General features: G+C 38.2%; 1 protein-coding gene across 5 annotated transcripts in view; it reads right to left on the reverse strand.

Moving 5' to 3' along the window:
* The window catches only part of MRPS31 (mitochondrial ribosomal protein S31), a 63318-nt gene that overhangs the window by 26103 nt on the left and 18461 nt on the right, over positions 1–18754 (reverse strand). The window contains exons 6-8 of one of the 5 annotated variants that reach the window (XM_019825795.3): positions 16649–16792; positions 5569–5829; positions 3652–5068 (exon numbers count right to left, since the gene is read on the reverse strand). In XM_019825795.3, coding sequence (XP_019681354.1) covers positions 5600–5829; positions 16649–16792 — 374 coding nt within the window. In that variant the 3' untranslated portion in view covers positions 3652–5068; positions 5569–5599. Of the gene's footprint in view, positions 1–3651; positions 5069–5568; positions 5830–13083; positions 13197–16648; positions 16793–18754 lie in introns of those variants that run through there. The other 4 variants (XM_006927255.4, XM_019825809.3, XM_019825799.3 and 1 more) reach the window with 4 other exon arrangements.

Below are 18754 nucleotides of genomic sequence, written 5' to 3' on the forward strand. Positions count from 1 at the left end.
TCTGACTCCAAAGCAGAGAAGAAAACCAAAGAAACGAGAGAAAAGTACAGGATGGGCACTGCAGAATTGTCAACAATTCAGGAGCTGGCAGCAAAGGAATCATCAGTGCATTTGTTTGCTTCTTTGCTCTCTGAACTGTTCAGTAAATACAGCATACAAAGCTAACTATTTTAGACCAGCTGTTGCTTTACACTTAACTATTTTTAAAAAATGCCTCCTGTATTTTTATTACATTTTTAAGTATTTATTTATAATTTTTTTAAGTTTATTTATTTTTGACAGAGACAGAGTGCAAGCATGAGCTGGGGAGGTGCAGAGAGAGAGAGGGAGACACAGAATCCAAAGCGGGTTCCAGGCTCCGAGCTCTCAGCACAGAGCCGGACGCGGGGCTTAAACTCAGGAACCGTGAGATACGTGACCTGAGCTGAAGTACGACTGAGCCACCCAGGTACCCCTAAATATTTATTTTTGAGACAGAAAGAGCGCATGTGTGCAAGTGGGGGAGGGGAAGAGAAAGAGGGAGAATCTCAAGCAGTGCAGAGCCCAAGGCAGGGGGCGGGGGGGCAAACTCACAAACCGTGAGATCATGATCTGAGCCAAAATCAAGAGTCGGTCGTTTAACCGACTGAGCCACCCAGGATTCCCTGTTGCCTTCCATTTAAAAGCAACACAGGAACATTAAACTTGTTATGATTAAAATTAGTACAGGTAAACCACTCTCAGATATATGAAATGCTCCCTTTTAGGGGTACCGTGCCAGAGACCATGACCAAGTGTACTATGTTCAACAGGAGCACCCATACTTCATTCTCCATAAAAATACTACTGAAATCTCAGAAAACATTAGTCCTTTCTTTCTTGCGCAGTGAACAGGGTTTTAAGAGGCTCTAAATTACAAGCGTACTCCAACAGCTGTTTGCTTTTCCTAATACAGGACAAGCTACTTCCCCTTCTCTGCCACCATCACCGATATTCTAGTTCAAGGAGATATTCAGAGACACAGTGAATTATTCACTTTGCAGAAATTGCTTAGTCCTTGAATTAATATATTCTGGAAAGCAGGTCTGCTTTAGCCCCTATGACTCTGTTACTTAGAATGAAATCTTCCTAATTTAATAGTCGATTTGCATACATGTATAAATGCATGGATTTTAAAAGCAACTTTAGGATTAAGAGGATTTTGTTGTCTTTATTTGCATAATTTAAAGTTGATTACTCAAAGAAATTTTGGATCAATTTTAAGAATGGTAACAAGGCAAGAATCTAAGGACAATACATCCTTTAGAACCAAGAATCTAAGGATAATACATTCTTTAAAATCAAGTCAGTAAATGGCCAAATAAAGGATGTGTTTAACATCAGTCTCAGCTGCGGACTTATCATCTGTATCATCTTTCGCTACTATTGGCTAAGCTCTGCCTATCTTCCAGTTATTTACCCATTTCCGTTCATTGCTTAAAATATTATGAAATGTTACATACAAAAGAATATTTGTAATATAAATAATATAAAAATAAAGCACAATAAGATGACCACCTGTGAACCTATCATCCAGCTGACTAGACTGTTAGTATTATTGAAGCTCCCTGTGTGTCCCTCCTCAAGCACATGGACATCTCTCCTGCCTCCCTGCAATACGGTGCTGTGCTCACAATTCCCATGCTTTTTAAATCCAAGTTATGGTGTCAGGCAATATATTCAAAATTTGGCTTTTGAATTTTATGTACTTGGACCTGTATTATATGCATTCCTCTCTAACTTATTTTTCACTCAACATAGTTTCTGAAATCATCCATGTTGATGTGTACAGCTCTATGTTAGTAATTTTCATTTCGGCATAGTGTTACATTGCATAAATAAGCTATAATTTATCAGTTCTCTAGGCGATGGGCATTTTCTCCACTGTTTTTTATTACTTTGAACAGTTTCTTTTTTTTTCACATTTTTAAAGTAAGCTCCACGCCCAACGTGGGGCTTGAACTCACAGCCCCGAGATTAAGAGTTGTATGCTCTTATCGACTCAGCCAACTAGGTGCCCCTACTGGAAACAATATGTACATGCCTCTCAGCACATATCTACAAGGGTTTCTTTGGGTGTGTACTCCAGGAGAAATTGATTGTTCATAAGGTTATACAATTATACATGTAAAATAAATTTATATACACACAATTGTATGTATTTATATTATGTATATAACGTATATATACAATTGCTATGTGTAGAATTGTTATATATGTATATTATATGATTCCAAAAGTGGTTGCCAATTTATACCCCCTCCAACAGTGTATAAATGACATTGCCTTTTAATTTCTCACCCATCTAAAGAGTACACAAATGTTATCGTGATATGGTTTTAATTTGCATTTCCCTGAGTATTCTTTCATATATTTGTTAGCTATTTATATTTTTTCTTCTATGGAAAGCCTATCTTTGTCTTTTGGCCATATTCTTTTGGTTGATTTGTTTCCTTCTATTTGATTTTTAGGAGCTCTTTGTATATTCTATATACAAATTATTTCCTGACTATATGTAAGGTACTTATCTTTATGTTTGATGCTTGTCTTTTCACTCATGGCACTGCCTTTTTTAATTAAAAGTTTTTTTTTAAATTTTTTAAATGTTTTTATTTTATTTTTGAGAGAGAGACACAGTGAGAGTAGGGGAGGGGCAGAGAGAGAGAGAGACACAATCTGAAGCAGGCTCCAGGCTCTGAGCTGTCAGCACAGAGCCCGACATGGGGCTCGAACTCACAGACTACAGATGATGACCTGAGCCGAAGTCAGACGCCCAACTGACTGAGCCACCCAGGCACCCCTAAAAGTTCTAAATGTTAACAGTTGGGGGGCGCCTGGGTGGCTCAGTTGGTTGAGCATCTGACTTCAACTCAAGTCATGATCTCATAGTTTCACGGATTTGAGCCCTGTGTCAGGCTCTGTGCTGACAGTGTGGAGCCTGCTTGATATTCTCCCTCTCTGCCCCTCCCCTGCTCTCACTCTCTCTCAAAATAAATAAACAAAGTTAAAAATTTTTTTAAACAAATTTATGAATCTTTTCCTTGGAGACTGATTGCTTCCCATCGTGGGGGTCGAACTCACAACCCTGAGATCAGGGGTCGCATGCTCAACAGACTGAGCCAGTCAGGTGCTCCTTTTTTCCTATTTATTACGTACTATGTTTGATTAAAGTCTTTTTTTTTTAAGTTTATTTTATTTTTTTTTATTTTTTTTAACTTTTATTTATTTTTGAGACAGAGAGAGACAGAGCATGAACAGGGGAGGATCAGAGAGAGAGGGAGACACAGAATCTGAAACAGGCTCCAGGCTCTGAGCGGTCAGCACAGAGCCCGACGTGGGGCTTGAACTCACGGACCGTGAGATCATGACCTGAGCCAAAGTCGGACACTTAACCGACTGAGCCACCCAGGCGCCCCAAGTTTATTTATTTTGAGAGAGAGAGCGCATGCACAAGTGGGGAAGGGACACAGAGAGAAGGAGACAGAATCCCAAGCAGTGCAGAGCCTGATGCGGGGCTCAAACTCCTGAATCGCAAGGATGATGACTTGAGCTGAAGTCTGACGCTTAACTGACTGAGCCACCCACGGGCCCGTGTTTCATTAAAGTTTTAAGAAGATTGCTTCACAAAGATCCTACATATCTAAGATTTTATTCATTTACACTTTTGATGCTACTATAAACAGTATCTTCTAAATCACATTTTATCTGTTGCTGGCATGTAGAAATGCAGCTGCAAACTTGCTAAGTTCTATTAGTTCTTGTAATTTATAGATTCTTTTTTTCCACAGAATCATACCGACAATTTCGTTTCTCCTCTTCTGTATCAATTTTCCACTGGTGTATGACAAATAACGTCAAACTTAGTGGCTTACAACAACACGCACATTATCTCCCAGTTTCTGTGGGTCACTCAGCTGGGTCTCTCTTCAAAGTTTCACAAGGTTGCAAGCCAGGCGTCAGCTAGGCTGTGTGCCTCTGCAGAGCTTAGGGTCCTCTTCCACGGTTGTTGGTAGAATTGCTATTGGAGGCTGTAGAACGGAGATCCCCATTTCGTGGCAGGCTGTCAGCGGGAGGTTGCTCCCAGCTCCTGGTGGCCCTGCAGTTCCCCGCCATGTGGCCCATGCATAGGCCTTTTCACGATATGGCAGCTTCTTCAAAGCCAGGAGAATTCTCACCCAGTTGGCTAACAAGGAGTCTTACGTAATGTACTATAATCACAAGAGTGACTCATTCTTTCGCTTCTGCCACAGAACATAACCCAACGAAGGGAGTCACCTTTACCATAGTCTATTTGCTAGAAGCAAATCTCAGGTTCTCTCCACACTCCACTGTGAACTGACGTCTCTCATAAATTGTAAAAATTTTGCATCCATGAACTATCCAAAGACGAATTCTGACCCATTTCTTTTTTTTCTCCTTCTGGAAATCTGATTGCACAAATATTACTTTTTTTTAAATTTTTTAAAAAGTAGGCTCCATGCCCAACATGGGCCTTGAACTGAGATCAAGAGTCGCATGCTCTACTGACTGAGCCAGCCAGGTGCCTAACAAATGTTGCCTTCTTATACCAATCTTTACCTTGCTTTCATACTTCTTTTCTCTTTTCTTCTCTCCACTACATATGGATTTCTTGAGATCTATTTTCCAGTATCTAATCTGTTGTTACACCTCTTCACTAAATTTTTTTTCCAAAACCCAATCACTTTCGTCTCTTGCTCTATACTTTATCTTATATATAGTTCATAGTATGAATATTTAAAGGCTTTACAAAGTCTGCTTTTGTTATCTGTTTCTGCTTGTGTGCAATCACGCTGCTTTGTTTCCTTATATGTTTTATAATTTGAATCCTGAGTTTATGATGGGTTCCTTCACAGGATTTTCATTTGCTGGGGGCCTGAAACACTACTAGGCTGGGGTTGCTGTAAACTAAATTCTTGTTTTGAGTCTTGTAGAATCTTCAGTCCTTTCAGTTGTATGAAATTGAGTCACGCTGATAAGCACCATAATAGAAAAATAAACAGTTCTAACTTTGGCTTGAAGACCTAAAGGGCTAGAGGGGGTTAGAATAAGCTGTTTATTTTTATAAGGTTGCTTCCCGCTGGTGACCCAGACTTACACAAGGGTCATTAATTTATGGTGAAATATATAAAAATATACATGTATACATATTCAAATATATAAAACATATGTGTATGTAGATATACATATTCACGGCATATAAACCTGTCTATAAATCATCTCAACTGTTACAGCATCCTGATATCATCAGATACGTGGCTAATAATTATATTTCAAAGAAGTATGGTCACTGAAAAGAAAAATGTTGGAGAAAGCAGCCTTAAACTTATTACTAATTCTAAGATATTCTTCTTGTTAAGAATTACTAGTTGATTCTGTGAATGTTGACTTTTCTTCATGCAAGAATATTCTTCAGTTACTATTATATACTTTTAAGCAAGTTAACATTTATACCATTCAAATCAGATGTAATAATTAACATAATATAGGAAAACTTCTAGTAAAATTATTTAATTTAGTTATAGTATCTACCTCCAGCTTGAAACAAAAATTTCCATGGTCTTCAATTGAACTGTATGCCACTTTCTTTTAGAATGTCTTGTTTTTCATTAAAATAATTTCTAAACCACTGTATATGTTCAACCTTCTGTTTAACACTCAGATATGGATTTTTGGAAAGGCCACAGGTCACCAGCTCCATGAAGTGGCGAATTGGTCCTTGTTTTGGAAAATCTTCCAGATATTTATCCAGAAATACATGTTCATGAAATTCTGAACCATCATCATCAAAACCTAGGAAATGAGATAAAAATACATTACGATTTTCACGTAAAACCTCTCTCATAAAATTAAGATTAACGGGTTTACAGTTAAAGGCATGAACTCTGTAGTAAGACCTGGGTTTTCCCACCAATTTAACAACCGTGTGATTGTGCAAATTAAGTAAAGTTCTCCGAGCATCAGTTTTCAGGTATAAAATGAGGATTAAAATAGAACCTTCCTCAAGGGGTTTCCGTAAAGATTACATAGACACAAAGCTTATAAAACTCTTTTATAAGGCTTAGCGTATAATACGTGTTTAAAGGGTAGCAACAGTTACTGCTAGTGAGTATTTTAATACCTGAAGCAACTACTAAGAAAACCATATAATTAAACTAAAAAAACTTTACATAAACAAAACAAGATAGAATCCTAAAACATGTTCAAGCAGCCCACAGGAAGCTAAAAAAAAAAGAGGAATGAGAAATGGAGAAAATGAACAGAAGACAACTAATAAAATGAGACACCTAAGTCCTAACAAATCAATAATTACTTGTTTTTAAAAGATTTTATTTTTGGGGCGCCTGGGTGGCGCAGTCGGTTAAGCGTCCGACTTCAGCCAGGTCACGATCTCACGGTCCGTGAGTTCGAGCCCCGCGTCAGGCTCTGGGCTGATGGCTCAGAGCCTGGAGCCTGTCTCTGATTCTGTGTCTCCCTCTCTCTCTGCCCCTCCCCCGTTCATGCTCTGTCTCTCTCTGTCCCAAAAATAAATAAATGTTAAAAAAAATTAAAAAAAAATAATAAAATAAAATAAAAGATTTTATTTTTAAGATTTATAATAAGTGGGGCTTGAACTCACAACCCCCAGATCAAGAGTCACACACTCTACCAACTAAGCCAGCCAAGCACCCCAATCAATAATCACTTCAAATGTAATGGTGTAAATACACCAATCAAAAGACAGAGATCGGCAGAGTGGATATAAAAACATACATGCAACTGTATGCTTTCTATAAGAAGCTCACTTCAAATACAACATAAGTAGGTTGAAAGTAAAAGGATGAAGAAAAATATATCCTGTTAACATTAATGTTTAAAAAAAAAAAAGAAAGCATGAGTGGTTATATGATTATCACGTAAAATAGACTTCAGAGCAAAGAAAATTACTGGGGAGAAATAAAAACATTACATAACAAATGGGTCAATGCACCAAGAAGATACAGTGCTCTGAATTATGTATGCACCAAGCAACAGAGTTTCTAAATATGTGAAAGAAAAAAATGATAGAAATGAAAGAGAAATAGAAAAACCCAGTGATAGTTGGGCATTTCAAAAGTCCACCGTCAGCAATTCTGAGAACTGCACAATAGAAAATTAGCCACGACAGAGAAGAAGTGAACAACATCAACAAACGGTATCAAACTGACATCTACACAATACTCCACCAAACTATTTCAGAGGACAAATTCTTTTCAAGCATTCATGGAACATTCACCTAGCTAGACCACATCCTAGGTCACAAATGAAAATAACTGGAGTAATACATAGTAGATTCTCTGATCATAATGGAATCAAACCAGAGATCAGTAAGAGGAAGACCATAGGAAACAGTTAAAACTTAAATATACTTAAAAAGAATTCATAGGTCATAGAAGAAATCTCAAAGATAATTAAAAAAAAAAAACTCTGAATGAAAATGAAAACACAACATATCACAATTTGTGGGACACAGCTAAAGCAGTCCTAAAAAAGGAAACACACAGCACTAAATGCACTTACATAAGAGGAAAAGTCTCAAATCAATCATCTTTTTAAATTTTTTTTTACGTTTATTCATTTTTGAGACAGAGACAGCACGAATGGGGGAAGGCCAGAGAGAGAGGGAGACACAGAATCCAAAACAGGCTCCAGGCTCTGAGCTGCCAGCACAGAGCCCGAAGTGGGGCTCGAACCCATGGACCGCGAGATCATGACCTGAGCTGAAGTCGGATGCCCAACCGACTGAGCCACCCAGGTGCCCCCAAATCATCTTTTTTTTTTTTAACGTTTATTTATTTTTTTGGGAGAGACAGAGTGTGAGTGAGGGAGGCAGAGGAAGAGGGAGACACAGAAATCAAAGCAGGCTCCAGGCTCTGAGCTGTCAGCACAGAGCCCGACAGAGGGCTCAAACTCATAAACCGTGAGACCATGACTTGAGCCAAGTGGCCCACTCAAATCCACAGTCTAAATTCCACCTCAAGAACCCACCCAAAGAGCAAAATAGTCCAAAAGCAAGCAAAGGAAGGAAGTGAACATTTAAAATCGATAAAACTGAAAACAGGAAAATAGAGAAAAATCAGTGAAACAAATACTTAGTTCTTTTTAAAAAAATCTTTATTTTTGAGAGCGACAGAGAGAGTGCAAGTGGTGGAGGGGCAGAGAGAGAGGCAGAGAGAGAATCCCAAGCAGGCTCCTCACTGTCAGCGCAGAGCCAGACGTGGGGCTCGATTTCAGGAACCATGAGAACATGACTCGAGACGAAATCAAAAGTCAGATGCTTAACCAAGTCGGTGTCTTAATCCACCCAAGTGCCCCCCAATACTTAGTCCTTTAAAGAAAACCAGTAAAATTGATAAGTGTCTATTAAGTCTGATAAAGAAAAAAGGAGAGGAATGAAATAGAAATGGGAAGGGGATTATCACTACAAATCCTGAAATCGTTCACAGCATAATAAAAGAATACCACAAACAATTATATACTAAAAATTCAACAACTTGGGGAAGAAAAAAAATGGACAACTTAAAAATCGATTGAACTACCAAAGTTCAAACCAAAATATAGAACCTGAATACTTATAACTATTCAAGAAATTTGTAGTTTAAAAGGTCTCAAAAAAGAAATCCCTAAGCCCAGATAGCTTCACTTGAGAATCTTATTAAACACCGAAAGAAAAACTAACATCAGTTTTACACAATCTTTTCCAGAAACTAGACCCCTCCAAACTCATTGTATAAGGCCAGTATTACCTGGTTACCAAAACCAGACAAAGACACAACAACAAAACAAAAAGAGAGAGAACTACGAGCCATTATCTCTCATGAACTTAGAGGCAAAAACTTTAAACAAAATTAGCAAACAAATCCAACAATGTATGAAAAGATTTATATGCCAGGATTAAGTGGGATTTATGCCAGCTATGCAGGGTTGGTTTAACATTTGAAAAACAATGTCATCCATAGCAACAGGCTGAAGAAGAAAAGTCATGTGACACAACACCCATTTTTGACAAAAACTTTTACCAAGTTAGAATAAGAAAGTTTCAACTTGATAAAGAGCATCTATAAAAAATTTATAGCTAATATCATACTTCATGGTGAAAGACTGCGGCTTTTCCCTTAAGTTCATGAGCACAAAAACAAAGTCAGCTCTTACCAATCTTACCCAAAACAGTACTAAAAATTTTAGCCACTGCAGTGAGGAAGAAAAGGCATAGAGATGGCAAAGGAAGAAATAAAACCATCCCCATTTGTAGATGACATGTTTGTCTACATAGAAAATCCCGAAGAATCTACAAAAAAAACCTCCTAGAACTAATTAGTGAGTTCAGTAAGGTTACAGGATATAAAATCAACACAAAAAATCAATCACATTTCTAATTAAATGTAAATTGGAAGACTCAACCTATTAAGATGTCAATTCTCTCCAAATTTATCTATAGGTTTAATGCTCTTCCTATCAAAACCTCAGTGAGGTTTTGCTACAGATAAATCTATTCTAAAATTGGTAAGGAAAGGCACAATCTTGACAGAGAAGAATAAAATAGAAACAATAATGCTAAGACTTACTGAAATAGCTATAATAATCAAAAGCATCATATTGGCAGAGGGACAGACACACAGATTGATGGAACAGAAGTGAGGGCCAGAAACAGACCCTGTTATGGACTGAACGGTGTCCCCCCCAAATCAATAGGTTGAGGCCCTAATTCCCAATGACTATATTTAGAGATAGGACCTTTAAAGAGGTAATTAAGGTTAGATGAAGTTGTAACAGTGGAGCTCTGATCCAATAGGACTGGTGTCCTCATAAGAAGAGGAAGAGACACCAAGAATGCACAGAGAGGAAAAAAAATCACGCGAAGATACAAGGAGGAAAGTATCCGCAAACCGAGAGGGCCTGGAGAAACAAAACCTGCTGGTACCTTGATCTCGGACTTCCAACCTCCAGAACTATGAAAAAATCAATCTGTTGTTTAAGCGAGCCATGCATGGTATTTTGTTATGGCAGCCGTGCCTGAGTAAGAACAGACCCACACAATTAGGCCCAGTTTTTTAAACAAAGGCACAAAAACAATTCAATGAAGAAAGGGTAGCCGTTTCAACAAACGGTGCCTGAGCAACTGGATACCTATTGACAAACACACAGAAAGAACCTCAACCTAAACCTCACACTTCATACAGATGAACCCCAAAGGGATCATGAATTTAAATCTACAACTATACATCATATAGAAAAAAAATAGGGGATGGGTGCCTGTCTGGCTCAGTCGGTGGAGCAGGAGACTCTTGATCTCGGGGCTGTGCATTCGAGCCTTATGTCGGGTGTAGAGATTACTTAAAAATAAAATTTTTTTTTTTTTAAATGTTTATTTTTCAGAGAGAGAGAGAGACACAGAACATGAGCGGGGGAGGGGCAGAGAGAGAGAGGGAGATACAGAATCCCAAGCAGGCTCCACACAGGGCTTGAACTCATGAACCACGAGATCATGACCTGAGCCAAAGTTGGGCGCTTAACTGACTGAGCCACCCAGGTGTGCCTAAGTTTATCCATTTATTTTAAAAGAGAGACAGAGAGAACCAGCAAGGGAGGGGCAGAAAGAGAGGTAGACAGAGGATCCAAAGCAGCTCTGGGTTGACAGCAGAGAGCCGGACGCGGGGCTCAAACTCACGAACTGTGACATCATGACCTGAGCTGAAGTCGGATGCTTAACAGACTGAGCCACCCAGGTGCCTCAAAAATAAAATCGTAAAAAAAGAACAGAAGAAAACATAGGGGAAAATCTTCTGGTTCAAGGGCTGGCAAAGAACCTGACACCAAAAGCACCATCCGTAAGAGGAAAAACCGGACCCCATCAAAATTAAAAATTTTCCTCTGTCCAAGACCCTGTTAAGAGGATGAAACGACAACTATAGACAGGGGAAAAAATATTTGCAAACCAAATATTCAAGAAAGGGCTAGTATCTGGAATGTATATATAAAAATACCTCTTAAAAGTAAGAAAACCAGACACCCCAATTAGAAAATGGGCAAAAAACAGAAACAGACATTTCATTGAAGAAAATAAACGGATGGCAAACACACACACACAAAACACGGTCAACCTCTGTAGCGATTAACGAAATGCAGATTGAAACCATAATGAGCTATTAATACACATTCATCAGAAGGTAAATAAGTCTAAAGACAACAGTGACGACATCAACTGCTGGTGAGAATGAGAAGCAAAGACTGTTCACACATTGCTGGAATATAAAATGGCACAGCTACTCCAGAAATCAGTTTAGAAACTTCTTTAAAAAGTGAACATGCAACTGCCATATATGACCCAACAATTTCGCACCTAAGTATTTACCCTAGGGAAATGGAAATTTGTATTCGTACAAAACTCTGTACACGAGTATTTATAGTACCTTTATTCATAATAGCCCCAAAACTGGTAACAACCCAGGTGTCTTTTATCAGGTGAATGGCTAAACTATATGGCATATTCAATGAAAACAAACCCACAAATGTACCGATACACGCAACAGCTTGGATACATCTCCAGAGAATTAATCAGGTGGGAGTTGAAAAAAAGCCAATCCCCAAAGGTTACACATTATATGATTCTATTTGTATCTATTTTTAAGTCTATTTATTTATTTTGAGAGAAGAGAGAGAAAGAGAGTGCTCTGCAAGCACACAGGGGAGGGGCAGAGAGAGAACCCCAAGTAGGCTCCAAGCTAATGACGTGGGGCTCAATCTCAGGAACCGAGAGATCATGACCTGAGCTGAAATCAAGAGTTAGATGCTTAACTGACTGAGCCACCCAGGTGCCCCTGTATATATTTCCTGAACTGGGAAAATAATAGGAAATGTAGAAGCGTTTTAATGATTGTCAGGGATCCAGGACAAAGGAGGGGAGGCAGTGGGTGGCAAACGGGTGTGGTCATAAAAGGTGTATGTATACAAGAGCTCCTTGAGTTGGAGCTTGACTGGGGTGTTGGTCACATGACTCTACATGTGTGATAAAATTGTACAGAACTAAATATGTACATACAAAGGACTACTTGTAAAACTGGTGACATCTGAACATGGTTGAAGAACTATCAATGCCAATGGCCTGGCTGTAATGTTATATGTAGTCTGGTTATGCAGGAAGTAACTATTGGGAGAAAATGGGTAGAGGCTGTCCAGGATACTTATTATTTCTTCAGTGGCATGTGAATCTACAATGATCTCAAAATAGGAGGCTTGAAAAATGCTTTCTGGGGCACCTGGGTGGCTCAGTAAGTTAAGCGTCGACATGGGCTCAGGTCATGATCTCGCGGTCCATGAGTTTGAGCCGCACCTCAGGCGCTGTGCTGACAGCTCAGAGCCTGGAGCCTGCTTCGGATTCTGTGTCTCCCTCTCTCTCTCCCTTCCCCTGCTTGCACTCTGTCTGTCTGTCTCTCTCTCTCTCTCTCAAAAATAGTAAACATTAAAAAAATAAAAAAATGCTTTCTAATCACACTTGGAGTTAGTTTATATTTACTGAGACATTTTTAAAAAATTTATTTGGACATTTAAAGATCCATACGTTATTTTTATTAAAACAAATGTAAATAAAAGGGGCGCCTGCGTGGTTCAGTCAGTTAAGCATCCGACTTTGGCTCAGGCCATGATCTCACAGTTCATGAGTTCGAGCCCCGCATCGGGCTCTGTGTTGACAGCTCAGAGCCTGGAGCCTTCTTCAGATTCTGTGTCTCCCTCTCTCTCTGTTCCTCTCCTGCCTGCACTCTGTCCCTCTCAAAAATAAATAAACTAAAAAAATTTTTAAAAAAGTAAAACAAAAGTAAATAAAAAAAAATCAAGGAGGTAGATTAACAAATGGCCACACATCACCCCTAGGTTTCTATTCATGCCCTTTACAGTGTGACTTTGCCATTCTTCCCATAAATAGGTGCAGCCTGTCTCTCAAACCGGTGAATTCAGGGTTGGCCAAGTGACCTGCTTTGCCAATGGGGTATTACTAAACACAGTGCAAACAAAGGCTTGAAAAACACTTACACATCAATCCTTGCTCTTCCTTGCTGTTAGGAACTCTTCCGCGGCCATGTGAAGAAACCCAAGCTGGTCTGTGAGATGGTGAGTGACATATAACCCAGGTATCTCCATCTTCCCTGACAACAGCCAGCACCAACAGCCAGACATGTGAGACCAGCCACTCTAGAAGGACCCACCCTCAGCTAAGCTGCCAAAACCATCCGGAAAACCCCAAAATTCATGAGCAGTTCCAACTTAATTGTTGTTTTATTAAGTTTTGGGGTGGCACATTATGCAGCAAAAACTGATACATTTGGGAACACGATTTGGTGGCATATGTATGGCTAAAGAACATTCAAGAGCAAGACTGTTAACTGGGTACTGGTAAAAATATGATTAAGTTTAAAGTCAAAGTCAAAGCTAAAATAAAAATGTTTTTATTATCAATCCAATATAAAATCACTACTACAAAATCTAAGTGGTAATAATGCCACCTAACTGCTCCTGCAAATCTCTATGCTGGCAAAGCAAAACAGAAGGGACAAACCAGTTCTTAAAACAAACAAACAAAAAAAAAAACCCAAAAAAACTGAAAAAATATACTTCAAATCAGAAAATAATTTATATGTTTTACACGGCAAAACAACAAACTGCAATTTTTTTACATAAATGAAAAACACAACACTGGGAAGCGAAGTTATAAACACAGGACACGTCATTTTGTCATTTTCAGTATTACGTTCAGAAACCGGCATGGCCTGCCCCTAGAAATAAAACCCCTTTCCCCAAAAGCATCAAAGTAAATCTTCATAAAGCTAACTATTAGTAGAGACAGCATGACGTTTTATTCATCTTAAAATTTAAAAATAAGAAATCTAGAAGAATCTTATTGAACTGCTGAGGCTCCAAATTCTAATGCCAGTCTCTTAAAGTATTCTGAAGTTCCTAAGTGTATATTGAGGGGAGTGATCAAAGTGAGAAAGTTTCCACAGTTCCTTTCCTGTTTTTCATTCAGATAACAATTGGCTTAAGGAGCTGGAAATGAGATACCTCCCTTTCCCACCCTGAAGCATCAATAATATGTACCATGTGTATGGAAACTTGTCACATTTATCTCCCCAACCTAACCAAAATACATGTTTTTTTCCTTTTGTAAAAAATAAACTCTCTTACAAATCAGGTCAAATTTAAGATAAGTTCCTGTGGAGTATGGACATTCGAGATTTTGATGATCTTAAGTGTTTTACTGATGACAATGTATACCAACCCATACTTTCCTATTACCCTACTTGGTGGTTCCTAGAAAATACATATCCTCACTAATAGTTTAAGATTTAAAATCCTTACAGTAAAATCCTCTCACAATATTGTAGGAACAGGGAACGATGAGGTTGATGATCCTTTACTTGTATAATAACCTCACTTGTTTCTCAAAAGAATCCCATAAAATAAGTCCTATTATTGTTCCCATCATTTCATAGACAGGAGAAGTGAGGCTTAGAGAGGTTAAGCATACAACGCACTCAAAACTGGAACCCTTAACCACTGTCTCTCCTAAATAAAGTCACACTTATTCTACCTCAATATTGGGTTTTAAAACCATGTTTTTAACTGTGAGGACTTGGAACATCCAAATTTCATCAAATAATGAAATCTTCCCTTAATGTTACATACTGTATTCTGTTAATTTTTTTCTCTAAAATTAAAAAAAAAATTTTAATGTGTATTTATTTTTGAGAGAGAGAGAGAGAGAGAGAGAGAGAGAGAGCGAGCAAGCAGGGGAGGGGCAGAGAGAGGCAGACACAGAATCTGAAGCAGGCTCCAGGCTCCAAGCTGTCAGCATGGAGCCTGACGCAGGGTCTGAACCCACAAACCGCGAGATTATGACCTGAGCCGAAATTGGACACTCAACTAACTGAGCCATGCAGGCGCCCCTCTCTGAATTTTTTTAATGTTTATTTTTGAGAGAAAAAGAGCACAAGTGGGGGAGGGGAAGAGAGAGAGGGAGACACAGAATCTGAAGCAGATCCAGGCTCTGAGCTATCAGCACAGAGCCTGACGTGGAGCTCGAACTCATGAACCGTGAGGTCATGATCTGAGCTGCATGCAGGTGGTTTCTTAACCAACTGAGCCACCCAGGCCCCAGTTCTTTTCTCCTTCTAAAATCCTTTGTTCATACAGGAGGGGAAATGAATTAACCTTTATTCACATGTCTTATATGCCAAGAACTGTGCTGAGCAAACCAATAGCTTTGTTTTATTTCTTATACTCTTCCAGTGAGGTATCTTTACTTTTACAGATGAGGAAACTAAGGCTCAAGAGGTTAGTTTCCTCAAAGGCAAATGGCTAAGCAATGGGAGAGTTCAGATCTGTACTCTGGTTTGTACAACTGAAAAGTCCTTGGGGTTTTTTTTTCCTGACACCTACCAGAGTATGGAAAGCATAATACTTTGGCAAATATACATGTTATGTAACAGATGAAACACAGCATCCTTTATTACTGCATATACCACACAAATACACAAAATATTACGAATTTGCTAAAGAATTGTTAAGTCTCTAAAAAGTTTTCCTAAACAAAGTAACACTTCATCAAGATAGAAGACAAAATATTTCTGATATTTAAGTTTCTGTTCCATTTATTAATCCAAACAAATCAAATGTCATCAAAAAATAAAATATTAAGGTGACCGTATAATACTACAAAGGTTAAAATATGGACTATACTTTCCCAAGATTTCCTGAGGTGTTTGCAACTCCTACCTAATTGTACCATAAAAGTAAATGAACCTCTTCTAATTGAAAATACATCTAAAACGTTTAGCTGATGATAATATAAAAAATACCACAAAACGTAAGTAGCAAAGTAATACTGTTTTCCTTTTGAGTGAGGAAGAGGTATCATCTCCAGAATAATCTCCAGGAAAGTAGGTAATAGCACCAAAGCATCTAGGTATGCTGCCAGAGTTCCAAGAAATTTCGAAGCCTTCCAACATTTTTGCTTTGAGTGGTTTTCAAGTACAAGAACCTTGTACCTCATTAATGCAATGGTTTTATGAGTAAAAGATAACCAGTTAAGGCTTTGTGAGAGTTGTAATGTTCTCTAAAGTTGAAATATGATGTCATTCCCAGGATTAAATGTATGAGATTTTCCAGATAATCCTGGCTGAGCAACCAGAGAACTGTCATCATTTGCAGTCAACACTTTCATGTCACAAAGCAATTCATGATGCATTTCTGCCATATAACTTTACTTCTTTAGTTTCCTTATCAAACATCTAGAATTAAGGGAAGTTCTACATTCCTTTTATTTTATTTTCTAAAGATTTTATTTTTAAGTAAACTCTACACCCAACATGGGTCTTGAACTTACAACCCTGAGATCAAGAGTTACATGCTCCATTAACTGAGCCAGCCAGGTGCCCCCTAACGTTCCTTTCAAAAACATTGTGAAATTTCTTTTCAGACACCACGATGAAATTTATACAACGTTCTGAAATTCATGTAAGTATCCAGACTCTATGACTGAACACCTGCCAGATTTAATCTCCATCACTGAATTGTACAAAACGCTGAAATTAAGATTTACCTGCTTCGTTGTTAATCGGAAACTCCCACAGTTTCCCCTCTTTGGTCCACTGGATCATCTCTTCAAAACCATTCTGAAGGGGCTGTTCATTTACCTCAGCTAACTGCTTAGCAAATTCCACATCCCAAAGGGAGGGTGCTGTCTCTGTACAATAAAAACATTTCAAATAATCACAAGTCAATGCGTATATATCTTTATTTTTACAAAAATGTTATAATCAACTCCAAATTGGTGAAACATTTCAGGTCCTGAGGGATATACATAAACAGTATATAATGGAAGGTCATTCTCTGAGAGCTCAAACTGTTCAAAAATGACATAAAAAGCCTGCAGCAACCATAATTGCAAGCCTTGGCTTCTGTTTTACTACACTGCTAGGCAAGCAAGCCCTGAAGTCTCACTGCCCCCTCTACTGGAAAGGAAAAAAAAAATTATGTATTTTGTTTAAGGATGTTTCCATGAATGTGAATATTTTTTATAAGACATGTGACTTTGATATTTATGGTCCAGCCTGTTTACCTTTTAGTCTGTCAAGATAAGTCACCAATATACAACTAACAAAGACCAAAGAAATTAAATTAACATAATAACAATACTACTAACGGATACGGAGCACTTACTCTTTGCTAATGCTTTTTCTACATTAGTTCATTTAATCCTCACAACCAACCCTCTAAGTAAGTTAATATCATGTTAGCTTATAACCACCATCATATCACATTTTAATCATTTTATTTGCTTTGGAAACGTAAGACACTTTTCAAGAATGAACTGCATTTCCACCAGTCACTGTTGGTGGGAGTGTAAAATGGCACAACCTCTTTGAAAAATAGTTTGGCAGTTACTTAAAAAATTAGAAAATACACTTCGCATACAACCATTTGACTCCTACTAGATATTTACCCGAGAGAAAACATATGTCCACACAGACTTGTATACAAAAATTCATGTACAGCCACGTCTGACTGCACACTGACTGCTAGATATTAAGTATGTTGGCCTAGAACATCTCATACAGAGAAAAGATCATAGCAGTTAGGCTTAATTAGCCACACTTCCAGAGTAATCATAACAGTAAAATAATTATCATAGTCCCATTTTATAGATTTATTCAGTGGACACTGATGAACCTATGTCTTTTCCATGATCATCAACACCATCATCATTACGTTTTTTTCTATTTAAAAAAATTTTTTAATGTTTTATTTTATATTTGAGAGAGAGAGAGAGAGAGAGAGAGAGAGAGGCAAAGCGTAAGCAAGGGAGGGACAGAGAGAGAGAGGGAGACACAGAATTCGAAGCAGGCTCCAGGCTCCAAGCTGCCAGCACAGAGCCAACGCGGGGCTTGAACTCACAAGCAGTGAGATCATGACATGAGCTGAAATCGGACACTTAACCGACTGAGCCACCCAGGTGCCTCAACGCCATCATCGTTGTTGCTAATAGCTGCATCTATGTACTGAATGTCCATTGTGCTCCTGACACTTCAATTACACATTAGTTCATTTAAGCCTTGAGAGGTATGTATCAGCCCTATTTTATAGATGGAGAAAGGAAAACTCAAAGAGGTTAGTATGCCAGAATATGAATTTGAATAATCCACACCTATCAAATACTGAAACTCCTTCCATTAAGCTATCTGGCCTCTTGGCTCTAGATTACTCCAGGATAAGCAGTAGGGTCTATGACTATATCCTTTGCAGCAGTGGTAGGAACACGGAGGGAGCAAAATGTGGGAATCCTGGGATAGAAGAACTCATTCAATCAATAAATAATTACTGAATGTAAATTATATGTCAGGCATTATTTTAGGTGATAGGGAAACAGCAGTGAATAAATGCTAAATTTAAGTCTGCATGTTGCTGCTACTGTATTTAATTGGGAACAAAAGACGTTCTTTAGACTCATGCAAGTATAACTTATTAAACAGTACCTTCATTAGAGTAAATTTTCATAAATTTGCATATTACTTTCCTTATTAAAGTACAATCATTTTATACTGTTTTATAAAATTTCAGTACTTCCTTGCCAGCTAATTTCAGTTTTAGGAACAGGATTTCTGATCAAAAAAAGCAAATTGGCTTCTTCAAGAATACAAGTGCCTCT

Source organism: Felis catus, chromosome A1 (assembly GCF_018350175.1).
Source record: "Felis catus isolate Fca126 chromosome A1, F.catus_Fca126_mat1.0, whole genome shotgun sequence".
Lineage (NCBI taxonomy): Eukaryota > Metazoa > Chordata > Mammalia > Carnivora > Felidae > Felis > Felis catus.